Genomic DNA, 20,971 nt, shown 5'->3' with positions numbered 1-20,971 from the left:
GATACAAATTACGATAAAATAAATTGGTATTTCTTGATCACAACTCCAATGGCGGGCAACTGTTTTCTGAAACCATCTCGAATATCATCGTCTTCCTCAGATGAGCAATATATTTATATATCTAAAGTTCTAGTCGACTCATCATAGTTTTTTTCATTAAAGTTTCTTAGAAACAGTTAAGTTTATGGTTCAGATTGTGCACAATCCTCTTTCTTAAAATACCATTAATCCTTTATCAATGTTCAAGCTAGGAACTTAAATAAATACGAAGTGGAAGCAAGGGAAAATATGACAACGAACATTTGAAAGTAAATATTTTAATGTCAGTAAAAATCTACAACTAAATATATAACAATAAAAATACAAAATCATGTAATGTACAAAACTTGTATCTTTCTATTCATAATATTAAAATAATCATTTACTTTAGTGGAAAAGTAATATGAGTATTAATTTACAAGATGATAATGTTATGAGTAGAAAAATTGTAATGTTGATGTTCTCAATTCACTATAAATATATAAACAAGTAAATAATTAAATACACAATGTGGACAGTCAAAAATTAAAAAAAAAGCACAACGTAAGGAAAAATGATGTTACGAATTACGAATTACAATGACATCAAGCGCAATACACACTATCCCTATTTATATAAATAGGCACTTTCGCAGTCCAACACATGAACTTCTAATGGTTTGTTGACAAAACTTAAACTCATACGCAATAAGTTACTTGATTAAATGTAATATTAAGAAATAAAATGAATTGCTTCTATTGTTAAAAAAAGAAATAGGTTAAACGAAATAACTGTGGTCTTTAAAACAAAATAAAATAAACGTAATATTATTGTTGTAAATTTTGTTGCTTGGTCGAACATTTCTACAGCATCATTTACTCATGTTTGGTAGCAGTGTCTGAGCTCTGATTTAATAAGCAGTAATAAGAATCTCCCAAGTTACAGATGCGAAAAATAAAGTTCATTATAAAAGGAAGGGTTAGAGAAATTAATGGTTTGATCAACGCATATCCAGTGAAAGGATCCATTAATGTCAGTAACGCACTATCATATTCTGTAGGGAAAAGTGAAGAGATTAGAGATAGTGTGCACTGATTTGTAAAGTGGTCACTATAAATTAATATGTTATAAAATTTGTTCGGTGCCTGTTTTATTAATCACAAATGATTTTTCGGCAACACTTTCTTGTGGCTCATTGTTTACAAGTCTAAAATTATTATAACATTTCTGGCCAGATAAGTGATTTTACACAATAAAAATGTTAGCTTGAAAAGTGTTCACCAAAGGTGATTCAAGTTAATTTTGAGGATAACAAATTGATAAAACACAATTTTTATGTAATAATTAAAAATACTTTTGGCTCGAAATCCATCAACAAAAGAGCATATGTATGTAAAAAAAAAGGGTAAATGAAAACTGTCCACGTTCACTGTCATCACCAACACACGTTCCAGTCCTCTTACATTCCATGGAGCGAACATCGAACGATCGCAATAAATTATACATATTTACAATATGATGGAAATTTCCTTATCATTCTTCACTAGGAAAATTCAATAACGTCGAGGCTGTGCGAACTTACACGAGAAATTTTTGATGATATGGTGAGTAAATGCTTACTCATAATTTCGCATTATCATAAATTAATTACATATACAAAAAGAAAAATGGGTAGCATTTCTTTAGAATGGTACACAAATTCCTATTAGAGCTTAATAATTTTAATATGATCTTAAAATGCATAAAATAAAAATTTTTCTGGTGATCACTATTATGATATTTGCAACACATGTTGCAATAACACTTCGCATCAACCCGACTTCTCGGGTGGACAGAATAGGAAAATACGTCCTCTAGCTTTCATAGCGGTGAGTTCAGTGGCGCAAAACGTTTATAACCCTGTTTGTGGTTTAATGAGGCGTTATCTCAAATTTGAGTGCTTTCCAAACTCCTTGCTTCAACTGATTCAAAAAGTCATCTGTCATATGGCACATACAATCTATTTTAGCCGGTTTTGATACAGTGATATCCGGACTCGAAGTCACGAGGCCACTTCCAGGGTCCGTAGATTCACTTTTCCTATCCCCGCCTTGATCGCGGGTGCTTTCTGGAAGACTGCTACGCCTGTCTTCAGTACCGACCACGTTCTGTACTTCCTCAGACCTGAGAGAGGCCGAAGCTAAATAGCTGGCTTCTGGGTTCGTTTCTCCCGCTGAAGCTGCCGACCCCCTGCCGAACCGATCAGAAGTCTTCTCACCATAGCTGCTCAGCACTTCATTCGACTGCGCATCTGGCGATAGCTCTGTGGATGAGTAGTGGCGTTCCTGCGAGGGTCCGCTGGGCAGTGGCCGCAGGGAGGGGCGCCTCGAGGTGGTGTGACGCGGCATTGTCTCGACGGTGCTCGTAACAATGTCTGTCTTCATCGACTCGAGATCTGTGTGTGTTACTGGCATGGTTGGTTCCATAGCGGGTACAGTGATAGTGCTTTCAGATGATTCGTCATCAGGAATTTGCGTTTTTAAATGCCTTGAAGATAGATTATCCTCACCTACTTCAATTATATTTGTACCTTTTGCTGGTGAACCATCTTTTGGTTTGCCAAGTCCACCTTTCTTTGGTACTGTTGACTCTACAATTTCCCTATCGCTAGGAGGCTGTAAAGTCGTTTTAGGAGACTCATAACTATCGTCTCCTACTGTTAACATCTGCATCTCAGGAGGAACTGTTTCTTCTGATTGCACTTTTGTCACACTTGAAAATGTCACAGATGTAGATTCAGGTTCCAATGTACTCAATAATATTTTATCAAGATTTTTAGACAAATTTGGTGATGCATTATACGTAAGTTCTTGTTCAGGTGTTTGATAGGCTTGACCATTATCGATAAACTGATCAGAGGTCGAAACTTTTTGATAACTTTCATCATTTTGTGTTTCTTCAAGTATTACATCATCTTGTCTACTTTCAGCAACTGGTATCTTGCCTTTTGGCTCATGAGCATCATATTTGACAGGTTTTACTATGGAAACTGTATACTTTGGTCCTGCGGTAGTGACCTCTTCATGATTTGTCACAGCTGTAGGTTCATCATATCTATTAAATAATATTTGGAATGCAGTTCTATTTTCAACTTTCTCTGGCGTTGCAGGCCTAGTGGTGTCAGTTGTATTGTCGGAACCTTCAGAGATTTCACTATTGCTTTGTTGTGATCGAATTTCGAACTGTGGTTTGGGTGAAGATTTTTTATAATTTACTTCTGTTTGTTCAAAAATGCTGTTTGGGCTTTTATCATCTGTTGGCAGCATTCGTAAATGTACATCACTTGAAGATGGAGAAATGACAGTATTTTCGAATTTATCTTCTGCTACATTCTTCAGATGAGTAAAATTTTTAATTGATGTTTCTGTTGTAGTTGGGGGGTCCGTTTCCTGACTTTCTTCTATTGGCTTGTTTATTAATGAATCGGATTTTATTTCTTTCGCATCTTGTGAAAATAAATTGTAACTTTTATTTTCTATTTTTACATTTGTTGGTATTTGTGTTGTTTCTGAATCTTCTTTAATCCCGAATTCTGGATGGGGTTTACTAGTAGCAGTATATGATTCAGTTAATAATGTGGGTTCCAGGTCTGTGTGTCTTTCAACTGAGGCTGTGTTATCTGGATTGGTAAAAAGGTCTGTAAGTTGTTCGTTAGAATGAAAATCTTTTGGAATAAAATCTGGAGATGCTGGTTGAATAGCTGTTTGTTTCTCAGAATACTGACCTACAGGTTCCCCCGCATCACTGAACTTGCTCTTGGATACAGAGTATGGGTTTTTGGAGTACTTTATAATCTTTTTTGGAGACTCCTTCTGGTATGTCGTTTGTACCGGCGTTTCTTCTGAAACTTCTGTAAGGCTTTTGCTGTCTGCCAGCAAATCGTAGCTCACGCTGGAAGGAGACACGGTGCTTTTCACCTGCCGAAAACTTTCTGTGCCAGCATTCAGTGGCAGAGACGTCACTTCAGCGTCTTCCCGCGTGGTCTTGTCGTACATGCTGTACTGCTTCTTACTCTCCGCGAATTGGCCGTCGAAACAGTTGACAAGTCTCTTCTTCTGGGCGTACTCTTCGGAGCACTTTACCATGGCCTCCAGGAACTTAGAAAATGCGTTGTGGAACATCTTCTGATACATGGTTTCCTTGGCGGCCACATCACCTACGTCCGCCATTGGTTCGTCCGCCAGACAATCTCGCTTTGCTCTCGCCTCAGGCCTGATGGTGAAAGCCTGAAACACACGTTTGCAAACTGCGTTAGACACTTACAGTGGCACTGGGTTCCGCATGCACTGGCGTTTTAGAATTTAACTTAACACACATATAATTTATTTTGCAGAAATTTCTGGCTATATCACTGACTGTACCGAAATTAATGTACTTAATAATCAAAAAAATTGCTCGGATATTAAAATGAATGTTATTAAACATAGAATGCCTTATAATGGTTAATTTTGTGTTTATAAATTCAACATTTTTACGGCTTCTTTCATGATGTAAGTCACAAATATAGTTTATTTTGGATTTAGTTAATCTCAAGTAAGTGATAAAAGGATTAATATATTTTATTTAAAGTTTCACTCAGGAGATAACTAAGTAATGCACTTCCTGACTGGAATATTGTCGTAAAGCGGTTGCAGTCATTTGAAGCAATAAAAACATAATTCAAATTAAAATTTACCTAATATTAACATTTAAAGTATTAAATAACTGTGCATTTTCGCAGCTTGCTAAATTTTTATCAATACCTATCACCTAACGCGACTAACGAGAAAAACCACAGAGTAAAATATATTTGTATGATTTGTTATAAATGCCCACTTCTTTTTAGGTTTCAGTGTCATAAGGGAACAAAATTTAAGAAGATGAAGTTTAATTTGAGCATTGGAGCTCTTGGATCAATTGGAGCATTGGAACTTTTGGAGCAATTGGAGTGTTGGAGCAGTTGAAGCAGTTGGAGCAATTGTAGCATACAGAACTTTGGAGCACTTGGATCTGTTGGCCAATTGGAGCTAATGAAGCTCTCGGAACAATTTAAGCATTAGCGCTCTTAGAGTTTGACGCACTTAGAGTTTTTGAGCACTTGGAGCTGTTGGAGAAATTGGAGCATTGGAACATCGACTGTTGGAGCCAATGACTGTTGGAGCCAAAGACAGATGGAGCACTTGGATAATTTGGAGCTGTTGGAGCCAAAGACGGATCCAAAGACTGTTAGAATAATTACTTTTGGAGTCAATGACTTTTGGAGCCACAGACTGTTGGAGCTAAAGACTGTTGGAGCCAAAGACAGCTGCAGGAAAATACATTTGGATTCATTGTATCCTACCGCATCTTGCGAGCGATTGTATTCTACTGTCGATTCTGGATCGGTATGTGAGTAGTCATGTCGATTGGTATCGTGATACGGAGACATCTATACGCCTAACATTATACAAGACCTGGTTGGAAGGTATTCCAAGTTTTGAAAAATTAGAGTTCCATGGTAGGCATAGTGAACACGTACAGTATTTGTTACGTCGGGCAGGTATTTTGTTTAGAGTCTTTGTCGTAGAGAGAATGATTAATAAACTTCACAAAATATAATGGGAAACAGAATTGAACATTTATTTTAAGATTTAATTTCTCTCATCACTGACTGTCATCGAACAAAGGACGGAAACTGACCAAGTCAATATTTATTTCAATGATTAATAATTACATGATTTTTGGAATTTTTCCCGAATTTCTAGCGAAATAATTACGAATTTTCAAGATGGTAGCTTACTGATGGCTAGTAAATGAAGAACTTAAGCAACTTTTAGGATATTTTCATCATGTTTTATTAAATAAGTGATTTTAATGTTTTTTTTGGCATTTTGTCAAGGATAGAACCAAGGAAAATAATCGATCGATTCATTTGGAAGCTGGTAAATGAGGAATTTATACCTCTTTTATATATTATTGTATCATATTTGATTGAAAATTTTATTTTACCTGAAATTTTAATATTTACCTCGAACAAGGATCAATCAAAGGACGTAAATAGATCGAATCCATAATTATTTTAATAAGCAATTTTTTTTTATGAATTTAGGATTTTTTTCTTCTTTAAAAATTAAAGAATTTCAATTTACGGTCAAGGTTAAGGTCATGGCCTCAACAGCTTAGGGCGGCTTGATTTTATGACTCTTAGGCCACTTTAAGGAATTGGGGTTCTTTCAAAGACTAAAGTCCTTTGAGGCATTCCGAATTTTGAATTTTTGAATTTTTTGGAATAAAATGGGAAATTTTCCCTAAATACAGGATTTTTTCCCCCTCGAAATAGAGAAAGTTCTAGACATTTAAGTCGTTAAGAGTCATTTTGAGGAATTTTGAATCCAAGATGTCGAATCCGTACGATTGTTAAGTCACCACCACCAAAAGTGTGGTCCCATAAGAAATCAATTGCGCGCGAACATACCAAATCATACTACTCATATACTTGTATATATATATATATATATATATATATATATATATATAAATCTGTACATTTAATAGCAACGCGTTGCATATTTTCAAAGTTTTACTTGTAGTCTTCCAGACAAAATTTTGATACCTAAATGGTTTTACAGAAAATTATTTCTTTAAATACTGAAGTACAAAACCTTCTTACTGTGTGTGTATATACTTGGATTATGATTCTAGCTTTGTTAACATATGATCATTTATGTATGCAATCACCGCCATTTTTGTGTTATTTTTTTACGGACTAATACGCTTGCCAGTTGAAAACATGTACACACAATGTACAAACGTGCTAAATGATTACAAAATAATTCTTAGGAAAAAAACTGCTCAAAAAATATTAATACATTGGTTTAACAGCACATATATTCTTAATTGATAAAAATAATGCTGTATTCAAACAACCATACATTTTATTATCAACGTATAGCACATTCATGTAACTACCGAATAAACTCTGTATTTTCTACAAACATTTGTTCGTAAATGTTCATAGTTTTAACTGTAGAATTACAAAATGTTTCGAAAACTAGATTAAAAAAAGTTATTTGTAAAATATTTCACTATTCAGTGAAAATAAACACAACTATGGGCATTTAATTAGATCAACTCGTGTGCGCAAACCAATTGAAATGGTTCACCATCGCTCGGAAACATGTGGCGATTACTTGCAGACTGTACCAGGTGTGTTTGTCCGTGTGCATCCACATTTCCTCTGCGATTGCGCCTCTGCAATTCATCGAGTTATGGGAATCACTATCACTTGGTCACCTTAAGACAAGTATGCACTAGAAGATGCTTATTTAAGGCTTGCTGCACCTCGCTACAACTTCAACCTAGCATTCACGCGATGCTGTAGGTCTCAATACAATTATGTCTCAGTATAGAGCTATGTTGAATAGATGGACCACAAAAAAACACACACATAAAAAGGCTATACAGCACAAAGAGTAGAAACTATAACCAGTATTTTTTTTCCTAATGCAAATTAGAACAATATATTATGAAATTCGCAAAGGCAGTCATGTAAGTAAAACACTGAAGTTAAAATAAAAACATAATAAAATTAGTGATCGAAGAAGCAAAAAAAAAAAAAAAACAACAAATAAATACAGATTTTTACGAGGACAGTCCAGAGTATACTACGTGACACAAAAGATTTTGCGTTTATAAAAGTCCAATATGATCGAAACTGAGCAAACAGTTCTTTTCCCCTGGGAATTCTTACAGTGCTGAAAGTAATAATAAGAAAGTATTACATTTAAACATTTTACCAAACTATGAACACATAAGATATAATTTAAATAAAAAAAAGATAAACGATGTATTATGACATATAATGATTTAATGTATAAATATATATAATGTATATCAGTAGTGGATCCAGAAGGGGGAGGGAGGGGGGGGCTAAGGGGCTCAAGCCCCCTCCAAAGGCATCTGGGTCCACTATTGTTTTAGTGTTTGCCTTGATAAAGCCTAGCCTCAGCTGGGTCAAGCCCCTCCCAAACCAAAATCCTGGATCCGCCACTGATGTATATCTTATATCATGTGTGTTTTTAAGACCTTCTAATATTTTTGTCGTCGATCGTTCACTGGGTTTATTACATCGTGGTTTTTCATTTATGATGTAACGGGAGCAGACCAAGACTTGCTTATTGGTCTTGAATATACGTATTACTAAAATATTGTTTAGCGAATGCAAACATTTAATTAGTCGGAAATCCCTTGCTTTTTTTTATAAATATGCTATTTTCCGAAGCAGAGCATATTTATTAGTTGATGAATAAATTAATTTATATTAAAAAGTCAAATCACTTTCAGAAATCATCCATTAAAATATTTAACAGTGAGCAGGAGCGAATCAGTTAAACTGGAAATTCAAGGGAACGTTTGTAAAAACCGAAATCGTTTTATGATAATGCTCACTGCATAGCTCAGACGTAACATATGTGCGCGGTTTTTTTTAAGTGAAACATTTATTTTCTGATTTCTTGGGGGTCAACGTTGTGTTATCCCCACTCCGGGGCCATTGGCGCGGTCGGTGATCGCTGGAGCAGCCTTGAGCGGGCTCCACGTGGCGGCGTGTCACAACGGTAGGGAACCGCCTGCGCCTGAAGCCACTCCGACTTAAGGAATATTTGGGTGGAGAGCAACACAACGGGTTTGAGCTTATTGTTGTGCACCGTGCCACAGGCCAAATTTGAAAGAAAATATTGTTCTCTCATAGTTTATTATTCATTTATTACTTGTGTAAATCAGTATTGTTGATCAGTGTTATGTGAGTATTTTTTAATCTATGTAACTAAATATTTCTGCTGGTATAATGCTTTTCACGCTTTAATTTGACGTTATTTGTCACGAATTATTATTTTATTAACTAAATCACACACCTTGTTATAGTTACGAGGCCACGAGTGTGTAAATATGTTAAGTTCAACTAAGAGGCGGAATATTTCCCGATCGGAGTGTAGCTGTGGGTGACTGTGGATCAACAAAGTAGCATTGAGTTAGGTCCTATTCGTATGCCATATTTTAACTTTCACATGCCAAATACCTACCTCAGACTACACACGTCCATTTGTAAAATTATATGAGCTGCATAAACTACCTAATAGTCAGCAAGCTTCATATTTAAGAATTAATTAAATGAGAAGTTTGTTTTAAATGCACGAGAAAAAATGTAATACTTTTTTTATTCAAGGAATCTACCATGAGTTGTTTAATGTGAGATTATATCCACGTCCTTACTATTCTCAATTATTATCTCTTGTTCTATTGATAAATATAAGTTATGGGCTCCACGCATATATATATTATTTTTAATTTTACCAAAGTCTTAATGTTGTCTTCTTCATAAAAGCTGCGTAAGGTTGACTGGCAACGCTATGATATGAATGCAGCCATGACAGCTTCACTCACGTAGGCCTGCCTAGGATGTTGAGCCGCCGTTCTTTTAATCATTAATAATTGGCCTGCGTTTAGCTGGATGTCTAATGACTTACGCATTGGCAGGCTTACCTGGAATAGGAACTCTCGAGCTCATTCTGCATTACTTATAGATAGCACACTCTAAAACCTTTTAGGAACATCAACAAACATGTAATAGAATTAACTAAACTAAAAATTGCACAGGAAATTTACTATCGCTTATATACCTAGTTGATTTACCATCTGGCTTTATCGTAACACCTTACCCAATCCAGTTACAAACTTTACCTCTACAAAACTATAATTATGTTTTTGTCGTAAACTCACTGTTATTTAACAGAATTAACCGTTGTTTCATGTTATTGTGAATAAGTTATGGGTCGAAAGCATTAATATGAATGTAAGGTGGAAGGAAACTTTGGCCTTAAATTAACTGCTGAACATTTATATCACTGTCATCTATAATCATCAACAATAATGTGTTAACGATATTGGCGCAATGATCAGTGCGATCAAACGGCTTTGACTCACAGCGTAGTCGGGAAGATCAAACAATCCTACACAGCCACGTGGACGAGACGATAACACGAACATTCTTGAACCGAGAAGGAAATTTTTCAAACATTATATATATATATATATGTGTGTGTGTGTATATATATGTATGTATATATATGTGTATATATATGTGTATATATATGTATGTATATATATGTATGTATGTATGTATGTATGTGTAGGTATATATATACCGAAATAGATCCAGACCTCTAGTCACTTACATACAACTAAACGCTACCAATTTCACAGGGTGGAAATGAGTCCTTTAATGAAATTGAAATCATTTGAAAATTATATCAGTTGGAAAGCAAGGGAAAATACGACCAAATGATAGAGAATTTTTCTTTAAAAGAGTTTCGTTTGCTTTTGAAAAGAAAAACTAAGTTGTTAAAAATAGCAGCCGATGTGGCTTTGGATTCGTCCACGTCACATCAAGTACGAGCACATTAACACTTTTTATATCGACGCACGAGACAGCCAATCCTATACAGTTTCATAGCAGTACTTGCAGAATCGGAAAAAAACTCAGGCTTGCATTTGGCCAAAAATCAACACTTTCACGTTTCACGAGAAGGAAGTTGGTAACTATAAATGCATTCGAAACATGGAGCTGCAAATAGGCAGAGGATTCAGGCCCTACCTGCAAAAATTTGTGTACCTAAACCTGCTCATCATAGTTTTTTTTCAGAATGCATGATTATTTTGAATCTGTTTTAAGTATAATAAAATATTAGTTTGTTTTAATGCATTAAAATTTTACGTCCCCTACAGCCAGGCAAGCAACTCGGCTCGCGAGCATGCTGCCATAGGGGGGGGGGGGGGGGGGGACAATCGGGAAAACTCACCGCGACTTAAACTGCCCAGATGCTACACTTTAGTATGTTCAGTTTTAATTCCTACTGCTATTGTAAAGAACATTTCAATCACTCATATGTTTGAAATTCGAATTTTAAAGCGCTTTGCACTCAATAAACTTGTTGGTTTACTCTATCAACTTTTAATTTTACCGTGCGTGAAATGCGAGGCTGGATCACTCAACCACAGAAGGAACGCAAGAGCGCAAGGTCGCAGCACGCAACCAAAGGATTTTAAATTTTTAAGCATATCTACCATTCAACATTTTTTTTTTTTAAGTTGGCTCTGAGAATTTCCGATAACTGCAACAAATGAAGTCCAGGATTTTCGCTCAGCCTCATTAATTGAATTTACGAAGGCTTGGTCCTTAATGAATTTTCTTATTTCTGGGCTGTTAAATATTCCTGCTTTAATTTTTTTCTTACTCTAGTGAGGAATTTTTCCCCCTATAAATGCAAAGCATGATCCGTCCTTATCAAGAGTCTTTACAAACTGTTTCATAAGGCCCAGCTTGATATGCAGTGGAGGAAATATGAATTATGCATTTTCCTGAAAATTTAGGAGACAGCAGTGAGAATCAAGGTGAAAGATTTCATCAAGATTTTAAAATTATAGAGTACCACTATCAAGAAAGATGGGATACGCACATGATGGCAAATTATTGCTGGAGTTTTAAAAAGGACTGTTCCAAGATATAATTAAGAAGTTCATGAAAAATAAGTTTTCAAAGTGTTGAGTGACTATTTGGTTCCATCGATGACTTGGTACTCTCTGTGTGTATATATATAATAACTAGATGACCCGGTGAACTTCGTACCACCTAAAATTAATTTGATTGTTACTATTCATAAGCGATTATCAATCATTATCAACCTTCCAACTTTAATTCATTGAGATCGAGAACTTTAACCGCATCGTGTACGGTTTGGGTTTTGTTTGGTTATTAAATGAAACTAGTCTGTAATTTAAATGATTTGAATGTATTTTATTTACATGAAAGATAAATGCATTTAACATTAAATGCAAAGCTTCCTGGTTAAATGTATTTTTTTTTTCGTTTTGTTTTTCGGCGCATAAATAAACAAAGATGATGGCTTTCCGACACGCGAACACGCGACATACAGTTGTCCATGCGCGAAACACGGAAACTCAATGTTAATTCCGCAAACTTCCAACGACTGGCCTTGTGATCGCGAAGGCCAGACGCACGGGGAATTGCAGCCGTTTAAAATCGAATGGCAAGTCCGTTGGAATCATCGGAATGCGTGGAATCAAAACATCCTCTCCTTGGCATTGCAATCAACACTGCAAAACAACACGAAATTTTTTTCATAACCACTGAAATCTGTCTTACCTTGAGAACTTTACAACTTATTATAACCTTAATCTTATTCCTCGAGTTTTGCTAAAACACATTTGAATTAATTTGTGGTTATGTCTAAGCCTGCAAAGTCAATTTGCATTAACAGAATGGCTGATAAAAAGAATGTTTTCAAAATGTAATTAACTTCGCTTTAACCAAATCTTTTCCCGAAATCCACTACCTTTCTTAAACAAAAAAAAACGATTTTAAACGTAATAGATTTCACACGGGAAGCCTAAGATGTACATCAAGCTCTGTCCCTGCCCGAACACGCCCGAATATTCACCTTCGGCCAACCTCGGGTTTATTTAAATATATCTATATTTCTCTGTTTATTTTAATGTCGCTATACTAACCTAACTAACCATCCATAGTGTTTTAAAGTGTTTTAAGGTAGCTAACCAAACCGACCACTTTTAATATTTTAATTCATTTTTCCTGCGCAAAAATAAAACAAATCCCGAGGTTGGCCGGAGGTGAATATTCGGGCGTGTTCGGGCAGGGACAGAACTTGATGTACATCTTAGGCTTCTTTTTTCACACAACCGTAGGGAATGAAAAACACATAGAGGAAAACAGTTATGCATGGCGCAGCTGTCAAACGAAAGGTCCTCCACGTACGCAATATATTGAATGTAATCGGAAGTGGCAATTCCCATACAAAATTACCAATTTCAATTTTTTCATTATTTTGGCTGTTTATTTAAGTTTTTCCTAAGGTACTTTTTTCCTAAACAACCCCAGTATTGAGGCGAACAAAAAATTCAAACCGATCGAGCCAATTTCGAGTTTTTGCGAGACTAAAGTACTGCAATTGATTTTAATATACAGAGACTAACTAATACCCGGCATGCGTTGCAATGCCTCTTCAATTATTTTCCCCAAATATTAAAAAGGAGGTATACATAAACTTAGTGTGTGTGAGTGTGTCTCTCTCCCGCTATATCTTTATACCTCTCTAACTCTCTAAATAACTCTGTCTCTATATGTATAGCTCTCTCTACACCTAACTCTATCTCTCTATATATTCCTCTACCTTCTTCTCCCCCCTCTCCCTCCCTCTGCCCCTTTCTCACTCTATCCCTCCCTCTTTTAACCTCTGTCCCACCCTCCCTAAACCACCATTATAATTCGGACTATAGTAAAGAGGTAATACTATAAAATACTTACAAGTAACTATCTGTACGACTCGCGCTCCACCTTATATTATCGTAATCTCACCTAAACAGTGACCTTCTTCGTATTTCGAAGGTCAATTGTGCAAAATTTCATCGAGATCGGATCAGTGGTTTAGGAACGCATAGAGGACAAACATAGAAAAATTCAATAGTAATTCGAATTAGAAATCTTTATATATATATTTCTTGTGTGCGTGTGTATGTCACTGAACTCCTCCTAGACGGCTGGACCGATTTTGATGAAATTTTTTTGTGTGAGTTCACGGGGATTCGAGGATGGTTTAGATTCACAATTGGATATTTTATCTCGATTCTGAGTTAAGAAAAAACTAAAAAAACACGCTTTAAAAGCAAAAAAAAAAAAATCATAGGTCATAGACATACAAATAGTGAGTTAGTGTCATTTCTCTATGTCTGACACACGATCATACACATAGTAAGGTCTGGCAAATTAATATTTTTCTCCTTGGTGAGACCAATCCGCTTAGAGGCGCTAATAACAGTTTTGTTCTTATCTTCGCCAATAGATAGAGGTGCCTTGAATTTTAAACGCACCATCGTTTGATGCGTTTGTCATATCTTTAATTTTCGTTTGTGCCGTATGCGTTCCTATACGATGCATCCGATTGCGATGAAATTTCGGTCATTTGTTATGCGCATGCCCATGAAGGTTACTGTGACGGTATAACTATTTTTCAATAGTTGAAGCACGAATCGTGTCAAAAAATGTGTTTATTTCATTTTATATAGCGGCACTTCGTCTGTTTTTGTTGTATAAGTGCGCACGCATGACACAATTTATTTAAATATAAAAGAGAGACAGAGATAGAGTGATATATATATATATAGAGTGAGATAGCGATGGAGAGATAAGTTGAGATAGAGCGAGGTATAGAGAATGAAATGGGTTAGATAAAGAGATATTCCTATAGATGTATAGAACTATATAGAGACTTATATATAGAAGTTATAGAGATAGTGGGAAGTATTTATGTAGATATAAAGATATAAATATATATAGAGAGATGGATCGATGATTTTTATATGTGGAACTACTTCAAACATTTTACAAAACAAAACTGAATGATGCATTGCAATGCAGGCCGAGCATTAGCTATATAATGGAATCTTTTCAATATTAGCAATCTCTTATTATTCAGCTTTTTTCTATATTGCTTTATAAAGTCTAAATTACATACAGACCAGGTAAATAACTATAAACTGGCAGAACAACGTTTGTCGGGATCTGAAAGTGATATAAATTAATTTTCACACTTGACATTGAAATTAAGAAGACAATTACTAACTACACCCTGTGTTCAGCCCGGGCAACGCCGGGTATTGCAGCTAGTTCCTATATAAAATTACCGAATTCAATTTTTTTTCGATTTTTAGGATATGCCTTTGGGTTTATCCTAATGTTTTTTTTCCTAAACCATTTCTGTAATGAGGCGAACAAAACAAAAAATAATTAAAAATTATTTAAATCGGTTGAGCCGTTTTATAGGTTTAGCGAAACTAACGCACGGCGATTGATTTTTATACATCGAGATATAAGTAGGTAGCCTATATACTAATAACATATGTATAGTATTATGAGATTTGTATAATTTAATTATATTTTTGACATGACGTCTAATAAATCGATGAACGCCGGCTGCACGCACGAATAAGTGTCCCGTTACGTACATTGTCCCGTTACGCTGTGTCCCGTTACGCTCATTGTACGCTTGCGCCGCATCTATCTCTCTTCAACTCGACTGTTTATAAAGTGAAGTGAAAAGTTTATGTGGTTTCCATTGCTTATTACAACAACAATTTCGGCAAAAAAGGTTAATTATTCTTGCATTTTAAAAATCTGATTATGTACTAGTATAATTTCAAGTAATTATTATTTTACTATTAAAATAAAAATGATTCAATTTTATTCATAAAGTATGCAATCATTACATGAATGTTTTGTATGAGGTTGTCACGTTAAATTATTGTCCGTAAACCGACTTTACAGACAACTAATTTTTTTAAATATAATAATATCTCTGTAATTTAATAATAAGAATTTAATGTTTAATTTTAAGATTTTATTCATGGATTTAACTAAAAATAACGTAAAACGTGCATTTCACTAAAACTTTGAACTTCTAGGCAAAAATAATGCCATATTTGAATTAAGGACACCAAACTCATATGAAATCAGCTCCAAATACCCCGGCACCAAAATTATTGTTGGCCTGTGATAATCATTGATGTCCTGATCAATTATTTTGAAGTGAGTAGTAATTTCTTTATTTATGTTTATTAATTAATTTATCTTTTAAATAATTTCTTATAAATACAAAAAATAGGATTATTAATTACTTGAAAAACAAATGAAATCCAAAAACCCCGCGCCGTTATTAAATTGTATAAATGGTTTAGCTGAGTAATACTAAGTAATTTTATAAATGATGTTGAGAATAAAATTTATAGAAATTGGTTTAAGTTTTAAAACGTGTTCAAATTGTAGCTAGAATTGTTTACATGCTATAGTTGGGATCATGAAAATCTTAATATAACATTCTATGGTGTGATTAGTTCAACAGTTAGTAATATTTATTGTTAATTAATCATCATTGCTCAATCGTTATTTATATCCTGAGCAGTTATTTTGATGTGAGTAATAATTTTCTTAATTCATGTTTATTTAGAAAATTGTCTTCATCCTCTCTTTATCGGGAGCGCGTCGTTTGGTCTAAAATATTTGGCCTAAAACTGTTTCAGAACATTCACTTGCCCTAAATTTTTTTATCTAAAGTCATTAGGCCTAAAATTATTTGGCCTAAAGACGTTTGGCCTAAACATATTTGGCCTAAAACCATTTGACATAAATTTGTTTGGCCTAAAGTCATTTGACCTAAAACAGTTTTACCTAAATTCGTTTGGCATTAAGTTATTTGGCCTAAAGTCATTTGACCTAAAATTGTTTGACATAAAGTCACTTGGCATAAAATGAGCTGTAGCGTTTATAGAGCAATAATTTACATCCCTTTATTTAGACATACAAAAATTTCTAAAATGCACACAGAATTGCAGTTTACAAGATTATTATAGCTGTAAATTGCAAATTTTCTCACTAATATAAAAGTTGTTTTTCGTTTGTAAAAAAAAACAATGTAAGTGATAGCATATTGGTAGAGACGATGGAAAATAGCATTTATAAATCTGACTGTTAGCATTATGTTTTGAATTAAAGAATATATGTAAACTATTATAATTATACTAAAAAATAAATTAAACAAAAAGCAATTTATTTAGCAAATAGTTGAGTCAGTTTTTGGAAGGCTATTTTTTTGCACAAATTCTTTGTTATTTTTAAGTACTATCCTACACTGTGTTTATATAGATTATTATTGTTTTGGTTACAAGAAAACACAAATTAATGTGAAATTACTAGTGCGTGCATAAAATACATTTCCCATAAATCTAAAAGAAATAATTTTCGAGATGCTTTGGGTTAAATTATAGCTCGTAATGTTTGCAGTTAATTATTGTACTGTCATTTAGATGAGACTTTTATTACGCTTATATGTTGTATTTTTTCTTTTAATTATCGCTGTTACAGTGTGTGCACAACAGAATATTTGGATTACCGACATAAAGTAACAAGATATATTTTCTGTGCCCTACAGTTGATAATGGCAACATGCATTTTAACAACCGCTACTGATGAAACCTATGTGTCGCTTAGAAAGTAGCGCCAGTTTGTTCTCCATGTCACAACTGGTTCCCATTTAAGTGTTAAATAATTTGTCGAGTTAAGAAAATAGTGCATGCACTCAGTATGACGAAAAAATTGAAATAAGTACACAAAAAATACTGGATGAGTGAAAGATTTTTTTTTACAAGTTGGTGCATCTCACTTGGAAAAAAGTTGGCTACAATTACTGACTTTGTATTGGAAAATGTTTTTGATATCTACAACAATTTTTTGCAGCAAGTCATTTTTGTGTGGCGATCAAATTTTTTTAAAGCCTGATTAGATCATTTTATAGCTAATTAGCAGAACCCGGTAAATATGGTTCTGCCAGTGTAAGATAGAAGTTTATGCACTGCAGCACCATCTATTTGATACGCTACTAAACTTGACAGGATCACTCGCTGGACCGAACCCGAGATCGCCAGGTGGTAGACCAAAGATAGTTTCCGTGTCGTTTATTAATGTTATGTTTACAGTTGATACTGATACTGTTAGTTCTTTATTAGGGAAATTTACCTATCACCTAAGTAAAATATAGTTAAACAAGTCTTACTCATGTTATATGTACATTTATTCTGGTTCACTCAACTCGAACCACACAATTGTGATAAGGACAGCATGACAAGACACTCACATAAAAAATGTGGTGCACATTATTTGACGTTTCCAAAGACGGGTTATTTATTAAACGAATTAACCTGAAAATAAAATAATCATTCACTTATTTCGCTTATTAAAATAACCGCCAGAGAAGCAATATGTAAATAACAAGCAAACAAAAAACTTGCGAACAGAACTTTTCATCAGTGTTTAATCCGCTAAAATTATTTTAAGTTTTCTAGCCATGTTGAATGTTCGAAGAGTGTGGTAGATAGATAGAGATAGAGAGAGCTAAATGTGCAAGCACTTCATATTGCCAGAAATAAAGTTACTTTCTACCAAATGACCAAAAATTGTTTGGCCTAAAATCATTTGACCTAAATAATTTTCGGAAACTTATTTCAACTAAAATTATTTGGCCTAAAGACATTTGGCCTAAACAGATTTGGCCTAAAGCCATTTGACATAAATTTGTTTGGCCTAAAGTCATTTGACCTAAAATTATTTCGCCTAAAGTCGTTTGGCATAAAGATATTTGACCTAATATTGTTTGGCATAGTTACATGGCCTAAAAATATTTAGCCTAATTTTAGGCCAAATTAATTTAGGCCTACTGGCGGGTACCCTCTTTATCACTCTATGCAGTTTTACCCCTTACGATATATTTAAGAGACGAGGTTTGATGAATTGCTAAAGACGTTTCACTTCTATCACATGTACTGAGTTACACGCGCTCTTATTTTTTTAAGCTTTGCGTCTTGGGTTTCTTGAGTTCATGCGTTTATTGCTTGGTTTATAAACCCAGCCTTACTGTACGACTTTTTCAACTAGAGTGTTTATTTTTTTCCTGGAAGTAAAAACCTAGGAATTTTTAAGGAATATTTTAATTCTAAATGTACATTCATAAGCGAATGTGAAGCTCAATGAATCTTAGTGGTTTTAAATTTCATCTCCGCTTTCAAGGAAATTTAAACAGTTTGAGATACCTTAATAATGCACTACAAATTTTATTTTAAAACACTAATGTAGTCCAGTTTAACTGCACATAAAGTACAGCAAAATATATATTCAGACGTTTTATAATGTTAAAATATTTTCACAGCACTGAAATATATGTAATAAGTTGTCTCGGCATTATAATTAATGAATAGTTTAAAACAATTTGTCTACTTTTATTCATTATATAATTATAAAATTGTAGGATATCATCATTTAGAATTACTCTAGCATTCGCGACATTTATTATTCATTTAAAAATTGATCTAATAAATTTTTGAAAATTTTTGATATATAAATATATATTTTAAATAGTAATCATACAAATAAGTGTTGATTACATTATTCATTTTCATGTTTAAAACATATTTCATTGCTGTTTATACCCAGAAACCAACGAACAAAAATTAATAAAATTAAATGTGTATCTGAAAAACAGATGTTTACATGATAAAACATGTTCTCTAAAACTTTAATTTCCGTTGACAGTCATGTGAAATCGCACTCATTAAACACTGTCAACTATCATCTCAGGGGAGAAGGGGCGGTAGCCTTGTCTCTTGTAAAGAAGTATTATAGCCCGTCCCACTCTTACATTGCAGTACACGGCTTATGGCGCGCGCTGTTGCCAAATCTTTAACACATTACGAATTTCAGGAGATGTGTGTCTTTGTAATTCGGATCGAACAAGAAGCATTTTAAGAAATCATATCGTAATTTATAATATTTTATACTATTACACATATAAATTTCTAATAATGCCACTTTTATGTAAATTTCAAATAAAAACTACCTATTGTAGACGAAAATTTCTTACAGTTTTCTTTTATGTTCTAAAAATCCCATATATACATACAAATATATATATATATATATAAAATCACATTTTCATGGGCCCGATAAATGCCGTATTTTTGGACAAGTCATGTCCAAAATGATAAATAAAATACGGTAATGGAAATTCTCGTTCGAGCAGTTATGGGAAAAATCCGAACAATTGGGTCGAAATGGGGAAGATTTTTTGAAAAACAGAAAAATCGCAACAACTCCCATAATATGAATAATATCGCATCCGACTTAACGTATAACTCGGAGTACCTAATGCCAAAATATGTTTTCTAAATAAATTTTTGATACGACCAGCCATAACTGCATGGGTCGAAAAATATTTTCACCGGACAAAAAAAAACGTAACTGCCTTAGTAGACACCTTATCAAATCTGTTTAAATTGTTTGTAAATATCATAAATATTTTCCAAAACTTTGCCTAAAACATTGTTTGATAAGATGCTTGGTGTTGAGAAGGATAGAAAAATAATTCAAAATTTTGTACCATCATCGCTATTAAATTCCTTCGTATTTATTTGATACATTTTACATATTATGTTCAAGATTCGATTAAAATATATTTTGTAACAACCATTACTGCAAGGGGAAGAAAAAAATATGGGTTTAAGGATATAAAAATCCCTTTTTGTTCTAATGTAAAGAAATATATTCATCAAAATCTTCCTGCGCCTTTGGGCTGTGCCAATAAGGAATTTTTTTTAACTTTAACTTACAACAAGAATCTGTTCACACACATTTCATTCATAGGAATTTATACGATAAATGTAACGTTAACTTGATTAAGAAATTAATAACATAACATACCTTTTAATCACTATCGCTACCGCTGACCAATGTTGATACCCCTTCCATAAGAGTAGCACAGAGCTGACCAGAAGAATGGTAAGCTTCCTTAATTGCATTGCACACACTCATTTTTTTTTTTTTAAATACTCAAATACATTCAACACAATCTTGCGCTCCCTCCCGCGTAGCCTACCGATATAATTTCTTTTCGGTGTTCTAACTTCCATATTTTAAATGTACGTAATAAAAATAAACGTAGAAAATAAAATCACGTATGTTAATATATAATTTGTCAAAATTGTAAATTGAACGAGTCACCGGACACAACGCGTTGCTTCGTCGCGAGACGCGATACTAACTGGCAGGCTGGTTTTCAGAAATGCGTGTCTAAGGAAATACATGGTTGACTACGGCAGCCATGTATTTGAAAATGCTTGCAGTACAGAACCCCACTTATCTAAACACACGACCCTGTTTCCTCTTACGACGGCAGCTTGTGAGAGAAACCTCTATTGTAGCGCGCTCTTGTACTGATAAGACACATCTTTAACAGCTATTTCCACGGAAACTGTAGAAGCTATT

The 20,971-nt window shown here is 34.1% G+C and overlaps 1 protein-coding gene across 1 annotated transcript in view; it reads right to left on the bottom strand.

Annotated features, from left to right (window-relative positions):
• Positions 1-301: 301 nt before the first annotated feature.
• The window catches only part of LOC134527269 (mucin-2-like), a 57,858-nt gene continuing 37,188 nt past the window's right edge, over positions 302-20,971 (bottom strand). Inside the window, exon 2 of the mRNA XM_063359797.1 lies at positions 302-4,283. Within this exon, the coding sequence (XP_063215867.1) occupies positions 1,929-4,283 (2,355 nt within the window). The 3' untranslated portion in view covers positions 302-1,928. The remainder of the gene's footprint in view (positions 4,284-20,971) is intronic.

This window comes from Bacillus rossius, chromosome 1, assembly GCF_032445375.1.
Source record: "Bacillus rossius redtenbacheri isolate Brsri chromosome 1, Brsri_v3, whole genome shotgun sequence".
Lineage (NCBI taxonomy): Eukaryota > Metazoa > Arthropoda > Insecta > Phasmatodea > Bacillidae > Bacillus > Bacillus rossius.
This window is presented reverse-complemented; position numbering and strand designations above follow the sequence as displayed.